General features: G+C 43.0%; 1 protein-coding gene and 1 long non-coding RNA gene across 4 annotated transcripts in view; one reads left to right on the forward strand and one right to left on the reverse strand.

Moving 5' to 3' along the window:
* The window catches only part of PBX3 (PBX homeobox 3), a 234,301-nt gene extending 221,349 nt beyond the window's left edge, over positions 1 to 12,952 (reverse strand). For 2 of the 3 annotated variants that reach the window (XM_012458133.3, XM_012458131.3), the window contains exons 1-2: positions 10,107 to 10,375; positions 9,111 to 9,184 (exon numbers count right to left, since the gene is read on the reverse strand). In XM_012458133.3, coding sequence (XP_012313556.1) covers positions 9,111 to 9,184; positions 10,107 to 10,306 — 274 coding nt within the window. In that variant the 5' untranslated portion in view covers positions 10,307 to 10,375. Of the gene's footprint in view, positions 1 to 9,110; positions 9,185 to 10,106; positions 10,376 to 12,068; positions 12,358 to 12,629 lie in introns of those variants that run through there. The other variant, XM_012458132.2, reaches the window with a different exon arrangement.
* On the forward strand, positions 11,814 to 14,017 carry LOC105721194 (uncharacterized). Its single transcript, XR_001108275.2, has 2 exons — positions 11,814 to 12,343; positions 13,835 to 14,017. It is a non-coding gene; the product is annotated as an uncharacterized LOC105721194 (long non-coding RNA).
* The last annotated feature ends 9,381 nt before the right edge of the window (positions 14,018 to 23,398 follow it).

Below are 23,398 nucleotides of genomic sequence, written 5' to 3' on the forward strand. Positions count from 1 at the left end.
AGTTGGTGGCAGAGTTCTTGCTTTCATAATAAATATAAAATCAATTTCCTGCTCTAGTTCCTATTCGAAGTTGAAAATGATATATCTGACTATGAATTCCAACAACCTTCATCCACAGTTTTTTTTTTTTTTAAACAATGGTGGGGGGAGAAAAGAGAGAAGAAGGAAACTTGTAAGACCACCGAAGTCAATTCTTCCTCATTTGAGCACACTTGGATGGTAAAGGTAAGATGCACATTTAAGCTTCCCATTTCACATATATATATTTTTTAATACAATGATTCCCCCCCCATGAAATGCCATTCAAGAATTTCATAAGTCCTTCCCAATAATTCCTGTATAAATTATCTGCAGGGCTTAGTACATCTGAAAGCCTGTAGAAACCTTGTGTTTAAATAATAACATGCAATTTCAAAAGCTTTTTGTTCCCTTTTCAATCAAAAATAACTTCATATGTTTTAAATGAAATTTTCCAAGTAATCAGAGACTAATGAGGATTCATTGATTTAACTAGTTCAGGGAATCAGAGAAGGTATGAGAATTTAAAGTAACCAAGTGTTTCATTTAGAAAAGCAGCTAACGTGGTAAGGTGCACTAAGTCCTCTTCATAGTGAAATGTAATCAGGACTTTTGTCTCAGGAGAAACTTATCCTCCTCTCTGTGTGCACATTCCTAACTCACATTAATGTTAACGGGCGTTACATATGCACACCGAAGAGATGCCTGCCTTGGTAGTATGCATGCATGGCAGCTGTGGTGACTAAATAATCCATATGGCTCTGAAGAGAAGATATGGTTTATTGGGTCTAGAGCCACAGCTACAGTGGTGGAATTTCAGACACCAGAACTAAGCCCCAATAGGAATGCCTTACCCAAACCCTCTTCCTTCTAACCATACCCAGCAAATATAGTTAGGCCCAGGGTTTTTGCAATTCCATCCTCTATAGATGGTTTACAGATTGAAGTTCCATGTTTGAGGAAACTTTAACCTCTTCATAGGCACAGAAGTTCTGTCTTCCTCCCTTTCCCCACAGCCATCCTAGTATTCATTTATGCATTTTTCCCCAGAATATACAAAATATCACAAAATAGCTTTATAGAGAAAAATTCCAAGGCCTAGCTTAGGCCACAAAAGTCAAGAAAAACTGAATCAAGTATGAAATTCCATCTTCCACACAAAATGTAATCAGTAATCTTACCTATAAGACATATGCTGAAATATAAATTCCACAGGTTATATAAAGGGCAGTTTAACCACAAATGCTAATTGTTACAGCTTTTATGGATTCAAGTCAGAATGTTAATGCTCATTTAATATAGTTTTCTGAAGCCCAATTCAACTTCTTCCTTACTTCCCTAGTGAAGAAAATATTCTTGTGAAGTTCAATTTAGTGACATTGGTGCATAAGCTCATACACAGAAGTTTACGCTTCTGAAAAGAGATAAGTGATAAACAGCTCATTAGCCATGTTAATGAAATTATGTTTTAGGGAAAAAAAGACTGGGTGACACAAAAATTTTAGTTATTTTTATATAGAGACAGTACAATAAAAACTTCAGATTCAGTATCTCCAATTAGGTCAATTAATATTCAGAAAAATCCTGTAACATTTCGTTCAAATAATTATGGAGGGGAGGAGAATCCACCAATGTTCTGGAAGCTTCTCTAGACCTTTCAATCAATTTTATTTATATGCAAAACCAAGAGAAACTAAAGAAAAAAAAAAAAAACAAAGCTCCTCCTGATGCTAAAGCTCTCAATTTACTGACAGGCAAATGGCTTCATGCTGCCACTTAATCTCATTTCTTGCATAATGCCCTCTAATTAGCATATCAAAGTGAATTAATACTTCTAGGGCATTAGCAATGGGGAAATCTGCTCCAGGCTCACAATAGCAGTTAAGAGCGAGCCAAGAAATCCTCAAAAACACCACAAACCACTTTGCATTGCAAAACTGTTCAATTTATTTATCCTCTCTCTCTAAACACTTTTACCGCACACTGTTTTACTACTGTTCACCAAACAAAAATGATAATTGCCAAAGTTACCAGCATCTGTAATGCCTGTTTAGAATCTTAATTTAGACTATGTTGCAGATAATTTCTATATGCAACCATTTGTTCTATTATAAATGTTAATATATAGACAGTGAAAATGTTGACATTCTCAATTAGTTAATTTGAATTTGAAATAAAATTTTATGGGAATTTAAAATTTATGAATTTTTTAATGTAAAAAGCCACCTGCTGGACTCTGATGCCTAAGAAATATGCTTTGAAAACTGATGTATTACATAAAAGAAAACAAAAAAAAATGATTTTGCCATAACATATGTTGAGTCTCACAAATAATGGTGTAAACATTGTGAGGAATCATCAGCATTAAAAGGATTACATTGTACACCAAGTCCTCATTAATATGATCACAAAAAAAGAGTTATTGTCCAAACAGCTTAATGTCCTTAAAGCACTCAAGTTGAAAGTAGAAAACTTTTAACAATTATTTTGATCCATAAATATTTCTAATTGTTTTCATACTAACCTGTTATGTAGACATAGTTACGCAAAAAAATGCTAGGCCAATTCAGTTTGATATATTCTGTCACACCAATTTTTTTGCTAGATATACATTCAAATTTAGTGCCAAAATAAACCACTTACCATTAAAACCTACAAACATATTATACTATGGAATATATCTGTGAAAAAATAATACAGAAGAAATTCTTGTTGCAATTCTGCCACCAAAGGGGATAATTAGAATCAAGTGTTGAAGATTAATGAAATTTATTTTTTAATATGTTCTGGGTTTGAAGGCATAAAAAGATGGTTTATTTTTCAGTAGCTCATTCAAAAATTACTTATTAATTTATTTGCTAAATATAGCACTATCACCTAGATGTGATAGCAATTTGTCTGATTAACTTCAATAACTTTGTAAAAAATCTGAGAGCCAGTTCTGAAAAACTTTTACCAATTTATACTAAATAATGATATAAATTATTTACTCTCTTCATACTTAAAGATTCAGATGGTCTACTGAAGTACAGCAAATGCTTGAAAAGGTCTACACGGGCTGGGGTGGGGAGGAAGATGGTGGTAAAGTGTAAGTTTTGTCAGTTAGTTAATACCTAAATCATGCTGATCACACTGATAAATGGCTAAAACACAAGGCTGCTGAGAAAACAAATAAAACATTATTTTTATAGTGTCAATATTGAACTAATAAATATCTAAATATGTTCACATACACGAGTATGGAAAAGATAGTCTAAAACCTTATATAACTTGATGTGTTAGTGCTGATGTATTTACTTATTTTGAATGGATACCTCATGGTAAAAGTACAAAATAAAGTGAAGACTGACTTAGGGAGTGGTTCATGAAATGAGGTTTTAATTCCTATAGTCCCACTTCATATAATGTAACTTCATCCTATACCACGCCACTATAAAGTATCAAAATATAAATAATCCAACTAAAATGTTAATTTAAAATCTGCCTCAGAAGTAGCCTTTTACAAAATTTATAAATTAAGATGGAAATATACAGGCAAAATTAATTAACAGGAAAAGCATCATAGTATGAAAAATGTAGACAAGTATATTTTATGAAAGCCGATCAACTAGTGTGCTCTTTGGGGCAAGTCGGGGCCTCCTTTGCTAGTGTATTAATAGACTTCTGATTCAGAATATAATTATGTAAATTAATAAAATAACATGAGTCCCAAATAAAATACTAAAACTACCGAAATCTGTAATAAAATGAGGTTCACTAAAACCAAGGCACAAAAGAATTACTTGCACAGATCAAGTTAGTATTTACAAGAGAGTTCAATATATTTTTATTAGGAAGAAAAAAAAATAAAGAACAAGGTTGGAAAATGTCCCCACATTTTAAAGATAATATCCACATGATACTTTAGATCATGGAGTTTTAAACCAGCTTGGCAATGAGATTTTTCTACAGGTTTTCTACAAATACACTATATGTATTATTTTGTTAGACTAGAAGAGGAATACAGAAAGTTAGAAAAATCCCTTTCTTTTACAACTTCTCTGAAAACCTCCTACAAAAGCTCCAGTAAGATATGAAATCTATAAAAACAGGAAAAAAAAGATAAAATATTCTTAAGCTGCTTTATGAAAAATATATTGATAAAGCAACATAATTTATTACATTTCTAATGTTATAAATTTGCATTGCCTTTGCATTTTTCCTATTTAATCACTTACTATTTCCAATGTAAACAAACCTAATGCCTGTCTAAAATTGATACAAATTTAAAACATTAAAGATCCATTAAAATTTGCTTCAGGCCGGGCGCGGTGGCTCACGCCTGTAATCCCAGCACTTTGGGAGGCCGAGGTGGGTGGATCACGAGGTCAAGAGATCGAGACCATCCTGGTCAACATGGTGAAACCCCATCTCTACTAAAAATACAAAAAATTAGCTGGGCATGGTGGCGCGTGCCTGTAATCCCAGCTACTCAGGGGCTGAGGCAGGAGAATTGCCTGAACCCAGGAGGCGGAGGTTGCGGTGAGCCGAGATCGCGCCATTGCACTCCAGCCTGGGTAACAAGAGCGAAACTCCGTCTCAAAAAAAAAAAAAAAAAAAAAAAAAAAAAAAAATTTGCTTCAAAATTATTTTGGAATGGTGGGAATTACAGAGAAAACAAGACTGGCCAATTGTTGCTAATTCCTGAAGATGGGCACTGAGTTCATGGGAAGTTCAAAAGTCTCTTCTCTCTGCATGTATTTATGTTTGAAAGTTGTCCACAATAAAAAGTTTTTAAAAACTAGAAAATAAGTTCATTAAAACAAAATGTGTTTCATGAAAACACAAAAAAGAATCATGTATGGAACAGTGCATTTGTTTTTAAAACCTGAAACAAATGATGATAATTATATTGAAAATAGTACAAGAACAACTTAAAAGCATACGCAAAATATATAATAACATTTAGACTAATATCACCTTTCTTGCTAAATTTTCACTTGAAAAAAATGGTTTTTACACATGTGGAATTAAAAGAATCACATAGCACAGTACAAAGAAATATGTAACAGATTTTTATACTGAAACCTTAAAAAGGGAAACACACCAGAAAGACTCCAAAGAGTCTCTAAACCTGTAGGTTCAGAATTAAATAGAGAGGTATCGAATGACAGTACTGCCTTGTGTCTTTGAAAGCTAGTCACACTTATAGCAATAAAGATAAAAGGTTTAATCTAACATCATATACTAAATACATATAAAACCTCACTAGTAAACTATACTCTTGATCTAGTTTTAATATCTAAAATTCTTATGACTCTTTCTAGGGAGGGTTTCTTTATAAGTAAAGCATTTTTACTAGTCATTTTCTTCTCCTTAAACATAAAAAATACTTCAACCAGCCCAACCAGCCAAGCAGGCCTTTCTCTTCCCCTGCGGACACCTCCTGCAGTAGAGAAGTTCATTAAGTTTTATGATCTTCCCAAGTCAGTCCTGCTTATAAGCCTCACAAAGGCTACAAATCTGGCAAACCATCATGTATGCCATTAGACATTACTAGTAAATGAACGCTATTTAGAGTTTGTGGTGGCAATAAATCAGAGTTTGGTTGGCAGCCATCAATGCAGAGTATTTTAACCTATAGTTTAAAAAGGAAAAGGTTGTGTTGATTTTTTTCACGCATAACATTTGTCACAATAATGTGATTCATATTATCTACTAAAATATTAGATTTCATTTAAAAATAAATATTTTTTTCTTGAAAAACAATTATTTCCTTCACTTAAAATCTCATAATTAAGGGCTTTGGAAAGAAGGCAGATTTTTGAGGTTGAAATATTTCACAAAGGAAAGCACTTCAACAATTAAGATTAAGGTGACCAAAAAAAGGTGCAGGAAAACACCAAAAGAGATATGCAGGTGAGCAGACCCTGTGACATCAGGGATATTCAATAAGAGATAGATGATAAAACATGGCTTTAAAAATCAGGAGAATATCTTAACATATTAACAATTGTCTCACTGGTTACTTAGTTTAAAATAAACAACTATCTTGATTTTTAAAGCCTACAACTTTTCAGTTGCTCTCAAAATGCACAAGTATCACAATTCAACGAGAGACATTTCTGCCCAAAAAATGGTATAAATTTTACGAAAGAATACATTCTCAAGAAAAAGCAGCATCTTATAGTAAAAGTATGCTTTCCTTACCTCTCAAAAAGAAAATAATATAATTGTAGTAGATGACCCATTTATCTGTCAGAAGGGAAAAATATCTTTTCATATCTGGTGGGGGGGGAAATAGATGTTTTCTAAACTAAATCCTCCATGTGCATCAGAACTGGCAGTGTTCACTGCCTGATCAGAAACCTCAAAATCTACTGGCAGATCTACAAATAAATGGATTTTTTTAAATGATTTTGTCTTATTTTAGAAGAAAAGCACAACTGAAATGACATTATCCACTGAAGTGACAGTTTACCCTCAAGCCCCCATTATGCAGAATAGAGTCATCAACATAATGTTCCTGGTTTCTATTAATAAATGACTAGGTAAACTTTCTCTAGATTATAAAGAATTAATCTGCAGGTATTATTAGATTAAAAGAAATGATTTAAAAAAATTGATGCAATATCCAACTATTCTACAATGTTTCTTTTGTAAGTTCATGTTTCTGAAGAATAACTATGGCAGGAGGGGGTGGGGGGCTTGGAATTTGCTGCCCTGCTTCTTTGCTTTGGTAACACTAATGTTTGCACAGCTGTTTTATTTCAAAATGAGGATTCTGAATCCCTGTCTCATTCTAAGACTAGTTTTGGAGGGTAAGGTGAAGCTGTGGGTAGTAGGGGAGAAAGGAGAGGAGAGAAACAGCTTCACCCCTATCAATCACTCAGTACTTAAATCCCATTCCTCTCAAGCTTAGAGAGGCTGGCAGGAAGATGCCTCTGCCCAGACAGCCGCCTTTACTCTTTGTCGGCTGTTGGCTTTTTACAAAAGAGATAACACTCAAACGTGGATCCATTGGCCAAAGCACAAAAAAAGGATCTCATTTACAAGTTATCATTGAAAGCCCCAGAAACAATTTTAAAACACAAAAATTTCTTTTGTCAGCTGCCTCTTGCTTTTTAAATAGCAATAGCCCTATCAAAGCTCTCCCTGCCAGTAATCCCAGACTCTGAAAAGACTTGTTTCTTTCTTGTAACTCACCTTTGACATGTTGTTGACTATACTTTCCTTTCAGAATGGTATAACTAAGTCCTGTGCAAATAAGTAACTAAAGGACTTATGTTTTCTAATTGAATTCTGCCTGCTGCTAAATGTCTCAACATGAAAAGCAGTTTGCTCGGTTTAGTTCTCAGGCTAGCTAGGCCAAAACTTTAAAAAGGCAAAAATAAATAAATAAATAAATAAATATAAATCATTAGAAGGGGATGAGAAGCGGTAAGTATCCATCCCTTCTCCCTCGTAATATAAGGCTGTATAAAGTTAAATCAATCTTAATATTCACAACATAGTCAATACCCCCCCCCCCATGCTTAGCTGTCAGCAGAAACTGAAGTGGAGCCCTGATAGCAGGAAAATCCTTGGACATTAAGCAACAGAATTTACTGAGAATTGCACACTTTTAAGCTTCTAAACTAAGAATCTTCAAGACTTAATGCTGGATGTCTTATTTTAGTCAGACAAAAATTACGCTAGTTTTAAATCACAATGCTTTCTTTTAAAGGTAGCTAAAAATCAGCACAAAATAAAAGTTAGTAATTCAAAAAAGGATCACTGAGTATTAAAAAACCAGCCATAATATGTGAATGAAAAGCAGGAAAAGTACTCTTTATGCTCCCTTACTATTTGCTGTTTATTATGGTTTACCATATATGTTTAACAGCAATAACTTATCATCTTTTCTTAATTAATTTTAGGATCCAAATAGTACTGAAAAGCGAAAAATCTGTTTCAAAGAAGGCTGACTCACCTATCAACCTAACAATTATTTGCACTGTGCTATTTGTACACTCAATTTAAACACAATCACATTTAACCTTTTAAATAGCATCCCTTGGATACTGCTAAATCCTGGACTTCAACTTTTTCTCCTTTGCCTCAACTTTCAAAACGGCAACTTTAAAATACCATATATCCAACACACACACACACACACACAAAAAAAAAAAAAAAGAAAGAAAAGAACAGGAAAAACATCAACAGTAGAGCTTGTTTAATGTACTTGTTTGCCACATACAGGGAAGATAATGCCAAATACAAACTAAAACATTCAAAATAAATCTCTACTTCAATTTGAGCAGTTACTTCAAGACTTAGAAGACCTTCAATCAAGAAAGTCTGACAAGAAAGTTAAATTGAAACGAATTGCCAAAAATTTGCCTACTATGTACCTGTAGTTTCCATTCCAGCACTTCTACAAAACCTATCTTCTTATATATTCCCTGATTTGGACACTTCAAAATTATTTAACCTGCCATCTGTAGACCTTTATAGACTTTATATATTAAAAGCACAGTTACAAGTGTAACGACTTCAGGATACAAAATAATAAAAGTATTAACAGGTGTAATACATTGTATATGTCTACACATCATTACCCTTCCTCGATTCTCTAAAGTAGTCTTCCCACCTAAAACACTAATTCAAGCATGCTACCAGGGTCTGTTCAATTGCATCTATTCTTCTATCCGTGCAGCTGAAGCTTAAGACTGTCTAAGTAAAACAAAGTTCGGGCGACGCTTCTCCCGGGGACTCGGTCCTGGCATCCAGTCTCCCGTTGCTCCTTTTAAAAACTGACACACAAACAAGGCGAAAAGAGGAGAGAGGGCGGCTGGCGCTCCGGACCCCCTCCCTGGCCTGCAGCCTGGGGCGGCCGCCTAGGGCAGCGACCCAGCCCGGTCCGCACCTACACTTCATTTTACACCAGGAGCAGAACTGAGAAATCGACTCCAGATTTATTGCAGTTTTTTTCAAGATCAGGACGTGGGAAGGAGAGAATGATCAAAGATGGCGGTGCCCAAAAGCAGCAGCTCTCAACTGGAGAGTCGAAGGAGTAGCTCCGACCCCCACCTCGGGGGTCTCCAGGCCCACTGCCGGGCGCAGCGTCTTACCTGTTTTCTCTTTGATCTCACACAGGACGCTGAAGAGCGCGGGTTTCATTCTATGACAGTTCAGGGCATGCTTCCTAAAAAACAAATAACAAAACACAAAGGTATTAGCATCACCTATGGAATAATATGGCGCCTTCCTTTAAGTTAGACCCAAGAATTAATTCCGGCCCCCCATTCTGGAAGGCCCTTTTGAACCCTGGGAAGTCAACAAAAACTCCAATTGACTAGTTCCCGACAGGCAGCAAGTCCCGGCGGCGAAAGCTGCAGCCAGAACGAGGCGGACACATCTGCCCGGCAGGCAGCAGCCTCGGCCACCGCAGACACGAACCCACTCGGGGAGCATCGCCCCGAGGGCTGGCAGAGGTGAACCGGGGGAGGAGATGGGTGGGGAGGGGGCTCCCGCGACGACTCCTGTACAGAGGGAGCGGGCGCGCGACGCGGCCGACCGGCCGACTGCGGCCAGCGGGCGGGTGACAGCTCGGCAAAGTTTGCAAGGCGGCCCTCCCTTCCCGAGAACTTGGCCGTCCGCACCGGACCCGCCAGGGAGCCGCCCATCGCCCCGCGCCGGGCCCGGGAGGCCCGCCTGCATGGCGAGGTCGTCCCGCGGCCATGGGGAGTCGGCTCCGGGACTCCCGACCGGAGGAGAAAGTTGCACTTCCCGGTGGCGTGGCCCGCACAGGGGTCCGGAGCTCCGGAGGTTTAAATCCGTGGGAGGGGGCCGGGCAGCGAGGGGCAGGACGGGGGAAAGGACGCCACGGAATCCGCGCCGCACCGAGTCTGTCCCAAGCCCCCCAGAGCAACTTTGCCGACTCCCGCCCGCTTCGAGGGGCACGGGTAAGTCCCCCTCGAGGCCGGGGCGGGCAGCCGGCCGGCTTTTAGAGAAAGTTCCCCGACGGGGTCTTCGGCCCCGGCCCCGGGCGCCACCCCCGGCCCCGACTCGGCCGCGGGCCCGGCTCCAGCACACACACAAAAGATGCTTAATGAGACGACACCAACTTTGCTTGCGCCTCGTCCAAGCTCTGGTCGGTGATGGTCATGATCTGGTGGAGGATGTCGCCGATGTCCTGCTTCCTGCCGTCGCCGTCCGCCCCTTCGTGGCCGTGCGGGGGAGGCGGCAGGGCCATGCCCCCCTGCACCGAGTGGCCGGCCAGGTTCACCCCGGCCAGAGTCTGCAGCATCCTGGATTGATCGTCCATCCCGCCGCGCGCGGGCGGGAGCGGGCGGCGGCTGAGGAGAAGGCTGAGGAGGCGGCGGCGGCGGCGGCGGCGGCGGCGGCGGCGGCGGCGAGGGAGGAGAAGAAAGAGGGGGAGGGGGAGGGGGAGGCGGCCGCGCGCTCCCCGCCCGCGCGGGAGAAGGCGGCCCGGCCAGCAGGGCCCGCGGCTGAGGCGATGCGGACCGGCGCCCGGCTCTGGCTTCCGCCGCCGCCTAGGCTGAGGAGAAGCGGCGGGCGGAAGCGCCGGGCTCCGCGGCGGTGGCGGAGACGGAGGCGGGGGCGCCCGCTGCCCTCACGCGGCCGCCGCGCCGCCTCCTCGCCGCCGCGCGCCCCGCCGGGCGGCCCCGCGCAACTTGCTCCTCAGCGCCGGCCGAGTTGCCGGGACGCCCGCCGCCCCCCGCGCCAGCCTGCGCACTGCCCTCCTTGCCCGCCGCCGCCGCCTCTGCCGGGCGGGATCTGAGCCCCGGCGGCCCCGGGGGAGGCAGCGGCGGCGGCGGGCAGCGGCGGAGGAGGAGGCCTGCGGGCGGGCCGCGGAGAGCAAGGGGGGCGGAGGAGGAAAGTTTGGGAGCGGGCGGGCCGAGGCAGCGGGGGCGCGGAGCCCGGAGGAGGGCCCCGGGGAGCCACGCGTCGAGTGGACAGCGGATGGAAGGGGCGGGAGAAGTCGCCGCCGCCGCCGCCGGAGCCGCGCACCCAGCCAGCAGCCGCCGCGGACCAGGCTGGAAGGCCGCTGGGCCGAGGGATTGACAGGCTGCCAGTGCCACTCACTCAATGCGGCCCCGCGCCGGGGGGAGGGGCGGGGGCCGGCGAGGGCGGGGGAGCGGTCCTCAAGCCCCGCCCCCGGGGCGGCGCGCGCGCTCATTGGGCCCTGCACCTCCCGCCGCCGCCGCCGGCACCGCCCCCGGGGCCCTGCCTGTCCCCTCTGGCCTCTGTTGCCCCGCGCTCCGTAGTGCGCCGCCTGATTCTCGCTCCAGCCTCATCGCGTCCTCGCCCCCGGAGATGGACCTGGCCGGCCTACAAACGCTGTGCCCGCACCCCGACGCCTACTCCCTGCTGTTGGCAGTCATGGGCGCCGGGGCTTGTGTATGGGACAGAGGACAACTTGCTCCAAAGCCAGCTGTGTACTCCCCCGCCGCACTCGTGAGCTTCACGCCTCGGACAGCGCCTGGTGCACTTTCCCGCTCTTCCCGTCAGGAGGTGTTGCCCTCTGGGTACCAGGCCGCTCGTCCCGGGCCAATCGCAAAGCGCTCGGAGCCGAACGGGGCGGGACAGAGGCAAGAAAGGGTTGTCCCAATTGGAGCGTTCGAAAGGTCCTGGGCAGAGGCGGGGAAGCGGCGAGTGGGGCCGGGGGCCGCGGTCGCCATGGTAACCGAGAGGGCGCCGCTCAGTATTGGCGCCAGCACCCGGGCTTTGCGCTGTCCCTCAAGGGGTGACCAGTTAAGGTGGGAGCCCCTGGTCCCGCGTGCTTGAGGTCTGAGCTGAGTGGACCTGAGTGCCACAGACTCCCTTGAAAGGGGAAATGTGTCATAGGGAAGCGAGTCTGGGAGAAGGGAAAATGCCTACAGTCCAGGACTAATTTCAAGGTTTACAACACTTTACACATTCTGCAACTCCTGGTAATCCAGGGACTACTCTTTTGGCAGCGTTTGCTATTCGATGCCTTCAGACGAACTGAAGCTGCAAAAACGAGCTCTTCATTACAACGATATGTTTTTTAGGAAGAGATAGGATTTCACTTGTAAACTTACCACATCACCGTGAGTCATTTAATGTTGGTGAATCCAGCCACGATTTTTCGTATCTATAACACCTCTTCTTCCATTGTATTCTGTCTACAAATAACTGGAGGCTCACATTATTTTGGAATATAGACCTCCGCCCCTTGTGGAGACTTGACATTGCTCTTAAGCTGATTTCCCAAACGGGCTTCAACTTGTGTTCCCCATTTTAGATTCATGGAGCTCAAAATGAGTCCTTTGGTTCCGTGGTTCGGTAAAGTCTCCTTGTTCCTTTCCCAAACTCAGTAAGCTGTCTTACCTGAAACCAAAAATAGGGGTATGAGGATATGAAAAATGGCTCTTACTCTGCAGGGTTTAATGTAGGACAAGCAGTTCTTTAAATGCCAGATGGATTCTTGGAATGAAGCAGGCTACTCGGTTCCAGGTTCTTTCCTTCATATGTTGTGTGTACTTTTAAATACTCCCCACTGCAAAGCTAATAGCTAAGCTTACAGTTAGGCAAGCTAAAATCCTTACAAACTGCACAGCTGCTGAGGAGGGAGTTCCAAAAAATCCACTCTGCTTACTTACCTCCAAAGAAGAACCCCCTTCATGTTCATTAATATTCCCTGCTCTTCTATAGCCCATTGATGTGTCAAGTTTCCAATTCTTCTTTCAAGCCCCCATTATGGGTTACTCATAGTCGTCACTGATTGGGTTTTTTCTTTACTCTTAATTTGTTTTTCAAAGCTGTCACCAAATCTTTAGGCATTTTTTCCAAAAGGAGCAGGAGCAAGCGGTCAACCTTTCATAATTCTCCAACGCTGAAAATGCAAAACCACAGAATTCTAACTAAAAGATGCCTTAAACTCTAAGATTCCGTCCAGCTCTAAAATTCAGTGATCCTGTGACTCATTACTAGGACTCCTCCCTGCCCTCCTTCTAGGCTCATAATCTTAACTAATCAGTCATGAGGATGAGGCTAATTAGCAATGGGGATTTGTGGTTATTTCTAGCCCACTCCAAACAATGAGTTATGTAAGCAAAGCAAGATATATAAAAACATAAATAGGCCAGGCACAATGGCTCACGCCTGTAATCCAAGCACCTTAGGAGGCCTAGGCGGGTGGATCATGAGGTCAGGAGTTTGAGACTAGCCTGGCCAACATGGTAAAACCCCATCTCTACTAAAAAATGCAAAAAAAAAAATGGCTGGCTTGGTGGTGGCGCCTGTAATTCCAGCTATTCAGGAGGCTGAGGCAGGAGAATCACTTGAACCCCAGAGTCCAAGGTTGCAGTGAGCTGAGATCACCCCACTGCCCTCCAGCCTGGGCGACAGCAAGACTCCATCTCAAAAAAAAGAAAAAAAAGTAAATAAAATTAAATAAACATTTAAATAAAGGCAATTGGGAACTATGGACTATGTAAACAAACTAGAACTTAAAAACATAAATTAGAATTAAGAAAACAGTTAAGCAAATGCCAGCAATTAGGAATAAAACAACTTGTTAAATGTCTAACACCCACAGTTATTTTATGGTGCACACCTCTAAACCCATGGTCATTCAGTGATGAGGAAACTTGATACCATAATTCTGCCTTAATTGATTGAATTAGAATGACCTTCTGCTTGGGAGGCTTCTCTTTTTGTTGCTAGCAATATGAGTTGCAGTAGAAGCCTGAGGACCCTAGCAAGGATTCCTTCACAGGCTCATTGACAACTACCCAACATTGATATAAAGCATAACTTTCTTTAGATTGGTTTCCAAGCTCTAATAACTGTCAACTAATTGCAGATGTTCCAAGATCTCTTGTGCTTGTGCCAGTGTCTCGTGTAGAATATTGCCTGATCTCTGCTCAAAAGTTTGAGTCACAAGGTTGGTGCCTTCACAGATGATAGAATAGAAGCTCCCTGAGTACCTGAGTCCATCTTTGCTGTTTCTAACTTAAAGATTATTAAAATGTCAAAGGAAATGAAACTGACTTTTGGTGAGCAGACACTCATGTAAACTTAACAGTGACAAAATGGTGAAAAACAAGTAGGTGTTTCTTCCTGGCCATCCCTTTCCATGAGTTTCTATTAACATCACTATTGCCTCTGTCATTGATAAGGTGATTATCACAGTAGATGCCATTAACGAGCACTTTCTTTGGGGGTACACTATGATCTGTATACCCTTGCTTCATCTTATTACAGTCTCACAACAGCCTGGTTGGGATTGTTACTAAGTAAGAAATCGTATGAGAGAGAGTAAGAAATTTCCACAAGACCACAAAGCCAGTTAAGTACTAGAGCTTGAATTCAAATATTGATCTATGTGGCTGCAAAGACTACCATATAAAACACTGTGCAAAAAAGCAATTTAGCCAGGTTGGTGGCATGCAACTGTAGTACCAGCTACTTTGGAGGCAGAGACAGGAGAATTGCTTGAGTGCAGTAGTTTGAGGCAGCAGTGTGCTATGATCACACTTGTGAATAGCCACTGCACTCTGGCCTGAGCAATTTTTCTCCTAAAATTTTTTTAAAGTTATTTAATTAAGATTACAAAATAAAAACTGAGAATTAATGAAAATAAGTAACTAAGTGCTTAATAAAGAGAGAATAAACAGCTATATTAGAGGAATCCAGGTCTCAAGGCAGGGTAGGAGGGAAATTAAGGACAGCCAGACCATCCTTCACAGCCGCATTGGGCCCCACCTCTCTGAAGCTCTTCCGTGATGCCTGCCTTCTCTGATCTTTGTCTGCTCTAAACTCCCTCAGAAGGTTGCAGTGAGATCCGGTTATTGCACTCCAGCCTGGGCAACAGAGTGAGACTCTGTCTCATAAATAAATAAACTCCCACAGAATATGTTGCCTGTAATACATAACCTACCACCATACTAAACAGTCTTGCGCTGTTTGCTCTCCATCCACCTCTCTTAGTTTCCTCATCTAGGTCATAAACATGTCAAGGGCAAGGTGTTGTAACACATGACTATAATATGATGGATTTGATTTTTTTTTTAATCATAGACATCTAGGAAAGGGTAACACTCTCCAACTTGTCACTTTGGGGAAGCTGACTAAATGCTTATTCTCAAAATGTATCATTGCTTCATTGCTTTAGGAATGACTGTTTACTTGTTTATTTGTTTGTTTCTCTAGGGAGTGGGTCTTGCTCTGTCACCCAGGCTGGAGTGCAGTGACGCAATCATCGCTCACTATCACTTTGAACTCCTGGGCAATCCTCCTGCCTCAGGCTCCTGAATAGCTGAGACTGCAGGTGCACACCACTACACCCAGCTAATTTTTTGTATTTTTTTGTACAGACGATGTCTCACTGTGTTACTCAGGCTAGGTTCAAACTCCTGGCCTCAAGGGATTATCCCACCTCAGCCTCACAAAGTGCTGGGATTACAGGCATGAGCCACTGCAGGCAGACAGGAATAACTCTTTAGAACTGGTTTTTACAGTTGATAGCACATGTGACATATGATCAATGTTTATCTTCTAAGGATGGATTTGATTGCGTAACCAAAGATTCAGTGGGATGACTCCATTCTTCTACAATAATGCCTTCAAATGAGAATGTTTATCAAAATGTATAATTTCTGGAAAAATGTAATAGAATGCTCCATCTCTTATGCCCTTTCATAGCACCCAGTACAGTGCAGTCTCATACAGAATAAACACTTGGGGCAGACATGACCAGTTGTTGGCCTGCCATCCATTGGCCTACATCCTTCTATACTCATAGAAGCCTGATTTTATTCTGATGACAATGTGCTCAGTCCCAATCGAGGTCTAAAACAAGTATGAGCATCCTGTTCCCTGCCTTCTGAGCCTATCAGGAGGAGGGGTGACCTTGCTGATTTTTTAAAAACGGACAGACAGGCCAGGCCCGCTGGTTCATCCTATAATCCCAGCACTTTGGCCACTGCACTCCAGCCTGGGCAACAGAGCGAGAGCCTGTCTCAGAAAAATAATAGAGAAAAAAAGGGGACAGACATGGCTCTTCTCTCCATTTTTCTGCCTCTTTCCATCTTTGAATGTAGCCCTGAATCTGGAGTACTCACAGCAGCTACCTATGATAATGAAGTGAAAATATGAAGACAAAATCAACATGGTTTGGTGGTTTATCTCTGTGGTCTTCCTCCCAAAGCCTGTAATCCCAGACTAATAATGAGAAAAGCATTAGATAAATACCAATTGAAGTACATTCTACAAAATACCTGGCCAGTAATTTGTCTGGTCTTTGTACTCCTTGTAACTCAAGGTCATAAAAAGTAAGAAAAGCTGAAAAACTGTCACAGCCAAGAGGAGCCTAAGGAGAAATGAGGACTGAATGTAATCTGGCATTCTGGATGGGATCCTAGAACAGAAAAGGGATATTAGGTAAAAACTAAGGAAATTTGAATAAAGTATACACTTCAGTTAGTACTAACATATCACATTGGTTCATTAATTGCAAAAAAAATACCATATTAATGTAAGATGTTAATAACTGAGGAAACAGTGTATTGGATATTAGGGAACTGTCTGCACCAGCTTCTAATTTTTATCTGTAAATATTCTAAAATAAAACATTCATTCAAAACAAAAATAAACGTGGGAATTAGGGCACAAAGACAGGGAGAGCCTAGGTGTCTGCAGACATTGTCCAGCATCTGAACCAAAGAAGCAACTGCTTTCCCTTGGATTTCTAGTTTTGTGAGTAAATTCATCTTCTATTTTAAAATCCTATTGACTGGCTTTTCTGTTTCTTGCAGAAAAGCTGATATAGCACTATAAACATTTAAATAACGGATGTATGTGTGGATGGATGGATGGATGGATGGATGGATGGAAGGAATAGCCTAGCACAATGCCTGGCACATAGTAGGAGCTCCTAGAGTAGGGGAAATATTGTATGATTAAAAAAAATTCCTCTGGTCTTTGTATTGGATTCCTGAGAGGCAACATCTAAAACCCTTGAAATCTCCCAAGCTATAAGAGTGTCTTTATTATTCATGAGTCCCTTAGATCACATCTAATTTTATGCCAAAGTGATGACTCAGGATGGTGGCTGGTCACCAGAAAGACCAACCATGTGATTAGAGGTTTGGAGCTTTGAGGGAGCTGGAGATTAAGTTCAATCATAAGGCCAATGATTCAATCAATCATGCCTGTATAATGAAACTCTGATAAAAACTCTGGACATCCAAGCCCAGAAAAGCTTCCTGGTTGGTGAATACATTGATGTGCCAGGAGGGTGATACACCCTGACACCACAGGGAGAAGGCATGGAAGCTCTGTGTTCAGGACCCTCCCAGCACTTGCCCTTGACCTCTCCACTTGACTGGCCCTGATTTATATCCCTTATAATTAAACTATAATCCTAAGTATAGTGCTTCCTGAGTTCTGTGTCATTCTAGCAAATTATAGAACCTTAAGGGGTCACAGGAACACCCAAATTTTCAGCCAGTTGGCCAGAAGTGCAGGTGGCCAGGGGACCCCAGAACTTGTAGCTGGCATCTGAAGTGAAAGAGGTCTTGTTGGGCACCATGCCCTTAACTGGGATTAACTGACAGGGATTTCTAAGAAGCCTACTTAGAGGAGCATAATTTGGTTGAGACAAACTTCTCCCACCTCCTTTTCCCAGCCTATAGTTGATGGCTGGAGCTCCAGGAGTCATCTTGGCCCATGAAATGATCTTGAGAGTAGAGGTCATGCACTAGGATAATGAAGCAGAAACTTAAGAGCCTGGGGCACAGATGGCACCACGAACCCACCATCTCCTTTTTTTTTTTTTTTTTTTTTTTTTTTTTTGAGATGGAGCATTGCTCTGTCACTAGGCTGGAGTGCAGTGGCGCAATCTTGGCTCACTGCAACCTCCACCTCCTGGGTTCAAGCGATTCTTCTGCCTCAGCCACCTGAGTAGCTGGGACCACAGGCGTGTGCCACCACGCCCGGCTAATTTTTGTATTTTTAGTAGAGACGGGGTTTCACCATGGCCAGGATGGTCTCAATCTCTTGACCTCGTGATCTGCCCACTTCAGCCTCCCAAAGTGCTGGGATTACAGGCGTGAGCCACCACGCCCGGCTGAAGCCACCATCTCTAGGGGATAGCACCAACCCTTGATTGCTTCCTCCAGACAGCTCTTACAGAAGGAGGAATAAATTTCTGTCTTATTAAATCCACTGCTATATACTTATTTCCAGTGTGGGCAGCCAAACCTAATCCTAATTAATAAGGAAGCCAGTGTCTAACATAGAAAGAGTACAGTTGTAGGCACTGTAGCTCTGTAGTTAAGAGCTCTGTGTCCCAGGCAAACTTGGATCTGAATCCTAGCTCCACCACTAAATGGCTACTTGGCCTTGGTCAGGCTATTTAGCCTTGCAGCTTTCTCATCTGTCGGTGACGATAATAATAATAATAAAAGACCTATCACACTGAGCTATAGTAAAAACTAAGTATTATAATGGATACAACAGTAAGGTCAATCTCTCATCTTTGCTTTCAAATCTTCCACATCCCAAGAGTCATGCTCAGTTCTCTGCCCTCCTCTTCCTCCTCTTTTCTCTCTTCCCCTTTCTTCTTTCTCCTTCCCTTTTCCTTTTGCTTTATCCTCTTCCCTCATCTTCCTATTCCTTTTCTTTCTTTTCTCTTCTCTTCCTACCCTTTCACCCTCTACAATCTAGTTAGTTCACCCCTCGGCCAGCCCCATACCTGTAATCCCAGCTCCTACTTCATTTGCCGAATTCCAACACCTCTCCTAACAACTGGGCTTCACCGGTGTAGCCTGCCAGTGCTTCAAACTCCAATTCTTCTCTATATTTGTTACCTATTGCTGTGAAGCAAATGACCCTAAAACTTCTTGGCTTAAAATAACAAACGTGGATTGTCTCACATTTTCTGTGTGTTAGGAACCTAGACTCAGCTCAGCTGGCTGCCTCTGGGTTAGGGTCTTCATGAAGTTGCAATCAAGGCAACAGCTAAGGCTGCAGTCATCTCAAGGCACACCTGGGGGAAGGTCCACTTTCCAGCTCACTCACATGGCTACTGGCAAGCCTCAGATGCTCAATGATCGTTGGCCAGATACATTGGTTCCACCACCTCTGGCCTCTCCATAGGGCAGCTCACAACATGATTGCTGGTTTCCAACAGAGTGAGGAAGCCAGAGAGCAAGAGAAGGCAAGCAAGATAGAAGTCAGTCTCTCTCTTTTTTTTTTGAGACAGAGTCTTGCTCTGTCGCCGAAGCTGGAGTGTAGATCTCAGCTCACTGCAACCTTCACCTCCTGGTTTCAAGTGATTCTCCTGACTCAGCCTGCCAAGTAGCTGGGACTACAGGTGCCTGCCACCACACCCAGCTAATTTTTGTATTTTTAGTAAAGATGAGTTTTCACCATATTGGCCAGGCTGGTCTCAAATCCTGACCTTAACCTCCCAAAGTGATCAGCCTGCCTCAGCCTCCCAAAGTGCTGGGATTAAAGGCATGGTAGATGAAAGTTAAAGCTAGGCCACCACACCTAGTTGTGTTCTCTTTTTTTAAAGCAGGTTACTAGATCCAGATGACACTCAAGAAGAAGAAATTGCACAGAACGTGAGTATCAGGAGATGAAACTCATTAGGGACCAGCTTGAAGGTAGCCTAACACACCCTCCAAATTGAACTCTCAATGCCAAATCAAATCATGGCACGATCCTTGCCCTCTCACATCCACTTATATTCCATGGACTCTACATCTGCAAGCACTTCTTAGCTGGGCCTTCAAGGCCCTTCATAAACTATCCCAGTTTTCTCTTTCCGGCCTTATTTCCTGCTAATCTCTTTCATACTCCAACATTACAATCAACCCTAACACCCAACACTTCTTGGCCTCCTGCCTTTTGCTTATGCTGTTCCCTCCAATGGGACTGAATGTCCAGATCTTCCCACCTGTAAGACCACTGTCTAACTTCCACACAAAGCTCTTCCACATATAGTATCTCGATTGAACCTTGAAATAACTCAAAAGTTTGAAGACAAGTAATGTTAACCCTATTTTATAGCTACAGTTCTGAAAATAAAAGCTACTAACATTTACTGAGCACTTAGTTTGTAGCAGGTGCTGTGCTAGTGGTTTCACATATAACATCTAATTACACCTTCACAACAACCCTATGAGATGGGCTATAAGCTCCCCATCTATAGTTGAAGAAACCAAGACTTAAAGACGTCCACTTTTTGTATGGCCTATAGACACAAGGAAGAAAAAAAAAATGTTGCCACTTTATTTTTATTTTTTTGAGACAGAGTCTCACCCTGTCACCAGGGCTGGAATACAGTGGCACGATCTCAGCTCACTGCAACCTCCGCCTCTCGGGTTCAAGTGATTATCCTGCCTCAGCCTCCCAAAGTGCTGAGATTACAGGCATGAGCCACTGCACCTGGCCGGTGTCCACTTTTTAACTTGACCAGGGCCACATTGCTCATAAATGAACTGTGATTCAAAAACATCATCTGGCCGAGCATGGTGGCTCACACCTGTAATCCCAGCACTTTGGGAGGCTGAGGCAGGCAGATCACGAGGTCAGAAGTTGAAGAGCATCCTGGCCAACATGGTGAAAGCCCATCTCTACCAAAACATACAAAAATTAGCCAGGCATGATGGTACACACCTGTAGTCCCAGCTACATGCCTGTAGTCCCAGCTACTCAGGATACTCAGGTAGGAGAATCACCTGAACCCAGGAGGTGGAGGTTGCAGTGAGCTGCAATCGTACCACTGCACTCAAGCCTGGGCCACAGGGTGAGACCTTGTCTCAAAAAAAAAAAAAAAGAGGCTGTGCGCGGTGGCTCACGCCTATAATCCCAGCACTTTGGGAGGCCGGGGTGGGTGGATCATGAGGTCAAGAGATCGAGACCATCCTGGTCAACAAGGTGAAACCCCATCTCTACTACAAATACAAAAATTAGCTGGGCATGGTGGCTTGCGCCTGTAGTCCCAGCTACTCGGGAAGCTGAGGCAGGAGAATTGCTTGAACACAGGAGGCGGAGGTTGCGGTGAGCCGAGATCGCGCCATTGCACTCCAGCCTGAGTAACAAGAGCGAAACTCCGTCTCAAAAAAAAAAAAAAAAAAAAACAAAAACAAAAAGTCATCTGGTTCAAAAAGACATCTAGTTCAGCATCCTTGAGACAAACCCCTATTCTACACTGCCTCTAGCGTAGTTATGTCACTTGTCCAAAGTTACATGTGTAAGGTTCACTACTAAGCGACAGAGTGGATCTGAGACCCAGGACTCCTGACCCTTTCCACCATAAAAGTTGTCTCTCTGCTCAAGTGTCTCCTTGAGAAAACCTTTCTTAGCCCCCAAAGGAACAAAGTACTCCCTTTTTAAGTCCCCAACATCACTTGGTTCCTTATAAATATGTATCCTTTTTTTAATAGTGGTAAAATATACATAACATAAAACTTGCCATTTTAAATATTGTAAGGTATAGTTCAGTGCCATTAGGTACATTCATATTGTTGTGCAACCATCATCGTCTTTCTCCAAAACTTTTTCATCATTCCAAGCTGAAAGCCTGTACTAACTAAACACTAACTCTCTGATCCCTTTTTGTCTCTTGAATTTCACTACTCTAGATACCTCTTAGAAGTGAAATCACTTAAGTATTTGTCCTTTCATGATTAGTTTATTTCACTTTAACTTTCATCCATATTGTAGCATGTGCCAGAATTTCTTTCCTTCCTGAGGCTGAATAATATTCTATTGGGTGTATACAGCACCATTTGTTGACCCGTTCATCTGTTGATGGACACTTGCGTTGCTGACACCTTTTGGCTATTGTGAATAATGCCACTATGAACCTTGATATGGTTTGGATCTGTGTCCCCACCCAAATCTCATGTTGAATTGTCATCCCCAATGTTGGAGGAGAGGCCCAGTGGGAGGTGATTGAACCATGGGGATGGATCCTTCATGAATGGTTTGGCACCATCTCTTTGATGCTGTTCTTGTGATAGAGTTCTCATGAGGTCTGGTTGTTTAAAAGTATATGGCACCTCCTCTCTCTCTCTCCGTCCTGCTCTCACTTTGCCCTCCACCATGAGTAATAGCTCTCTGAGGCCTACCCAGAAGCAGAAGCTGCCATGCTTCCTGTATAGCCTGTAGAACTGTGAGCCAACGAAACCTCTTTTCTTTATAAATTACACAGTCTCAGGTGTTTCTTTATAGCAATGTGAGAACAAATGAATATAAACATGAATGTTCAAGTGTTTGAGCTTTTGCTTTCAATTCTTTTAGGTACATACCCAGAAGTGGAATTGCTGGGTCATATGGTAATTTTATTTTTAATTTTTTTTTTCAAGAGACAGGGTCTTAGACAGGCACAGTGGCTCATGCCTGTAATACCAGCACTTTGGAAGGCCAAGGCAAGTGGATTACCTGAGGTCAGGTGTTCAAGACCAGCCTGGCCAACATGGTGAAACTCCATCTCTACTAACAATACAAAAAATTAGCTTGGCATGGTAGTGGGCGCCTGTATTTCCAGATACTTGGGGGGCTGAGGCAGGAGAATTGCTTGAACCCAGGAAGTAGAGGTTGCAGTGAGCTGATATCACACCATTGTACCCCAACCTGAGCAATAACAGTGAAACTCCGTCTCACAAAAAAAAAAAAAAAAGAGAGAGAGACAGGATCTTGCTCTGTCACCCAGTCTGGAGTACAGTGATGTAATCTTGGCTTACTTCAGCCTTGAACTGCTGAGATCAAGCAATCCTCCTGCTTCAGTCTCCTGAGTAGCTGAGACTACAAGTGTGAGCCATCATGATCAGCTCATTGTTTTTTTATTTTGTGTAGATGGGGTCTCACTATGTTGCCCAGGCTGGTCTTGAACTCCTGGTCTCAAGCAATCTTCCACCCCAGCCTCCCAAAGTATTGGGATTAACAGGTGTGAGCCATCATGGCCAGCCCTATTTTTAATTTCTTGAGGACCTGCCTACCGTAATGTTTTCCATAGTGGCTATACCATTTTTCATTCACACCAGCAGAGCACAAGGGTAAATGTATACCTTTTAATGTAGCTTCCAGGGATGTAGCCTATGTAGTGAGCTCCTTGAAGAAAAGGTCTGTTAGCCGAGCACAGTGACTCACACCTGTAATCCTAGCACTTTGGGAAGGTGAGGTGGGTGGATCACCTGAAGTCAAGAGTTTGAGACCAGCCTGCGAAACAACGTCTCTACTAAAAATACAAATATTATCCGGGCATGGTGGCAGGAGCCTATTATCCCAGCTACTTGGGAGGCCGAGGCAGGAGAATCACTTGAACCTGGGAGTCGGATGTTGCAGTGAGCTGAGATGGCACCATTGCACTTCAACCTGGGTAACAAGAGTGAAACTCCATCTCAAAAAAAGA

The sequence above is a fragment of the Aotus nancymaae genome, unplaced genomic scaffold (assembly GCF_030222135.1).
Source record: "Aotus nancymaae isolate 86718 unplaced genomic scaffold, 86718_ANA_hifiasm-v0.15.2.pri h1tg000003l, whole genome shotgun sequence".
Taxonomy (NCBI): Eukaryota; Metazoa; Chordata; class Mammalia; order Primates; family Aotidae; genus Aotus; species Aotus nancymaae.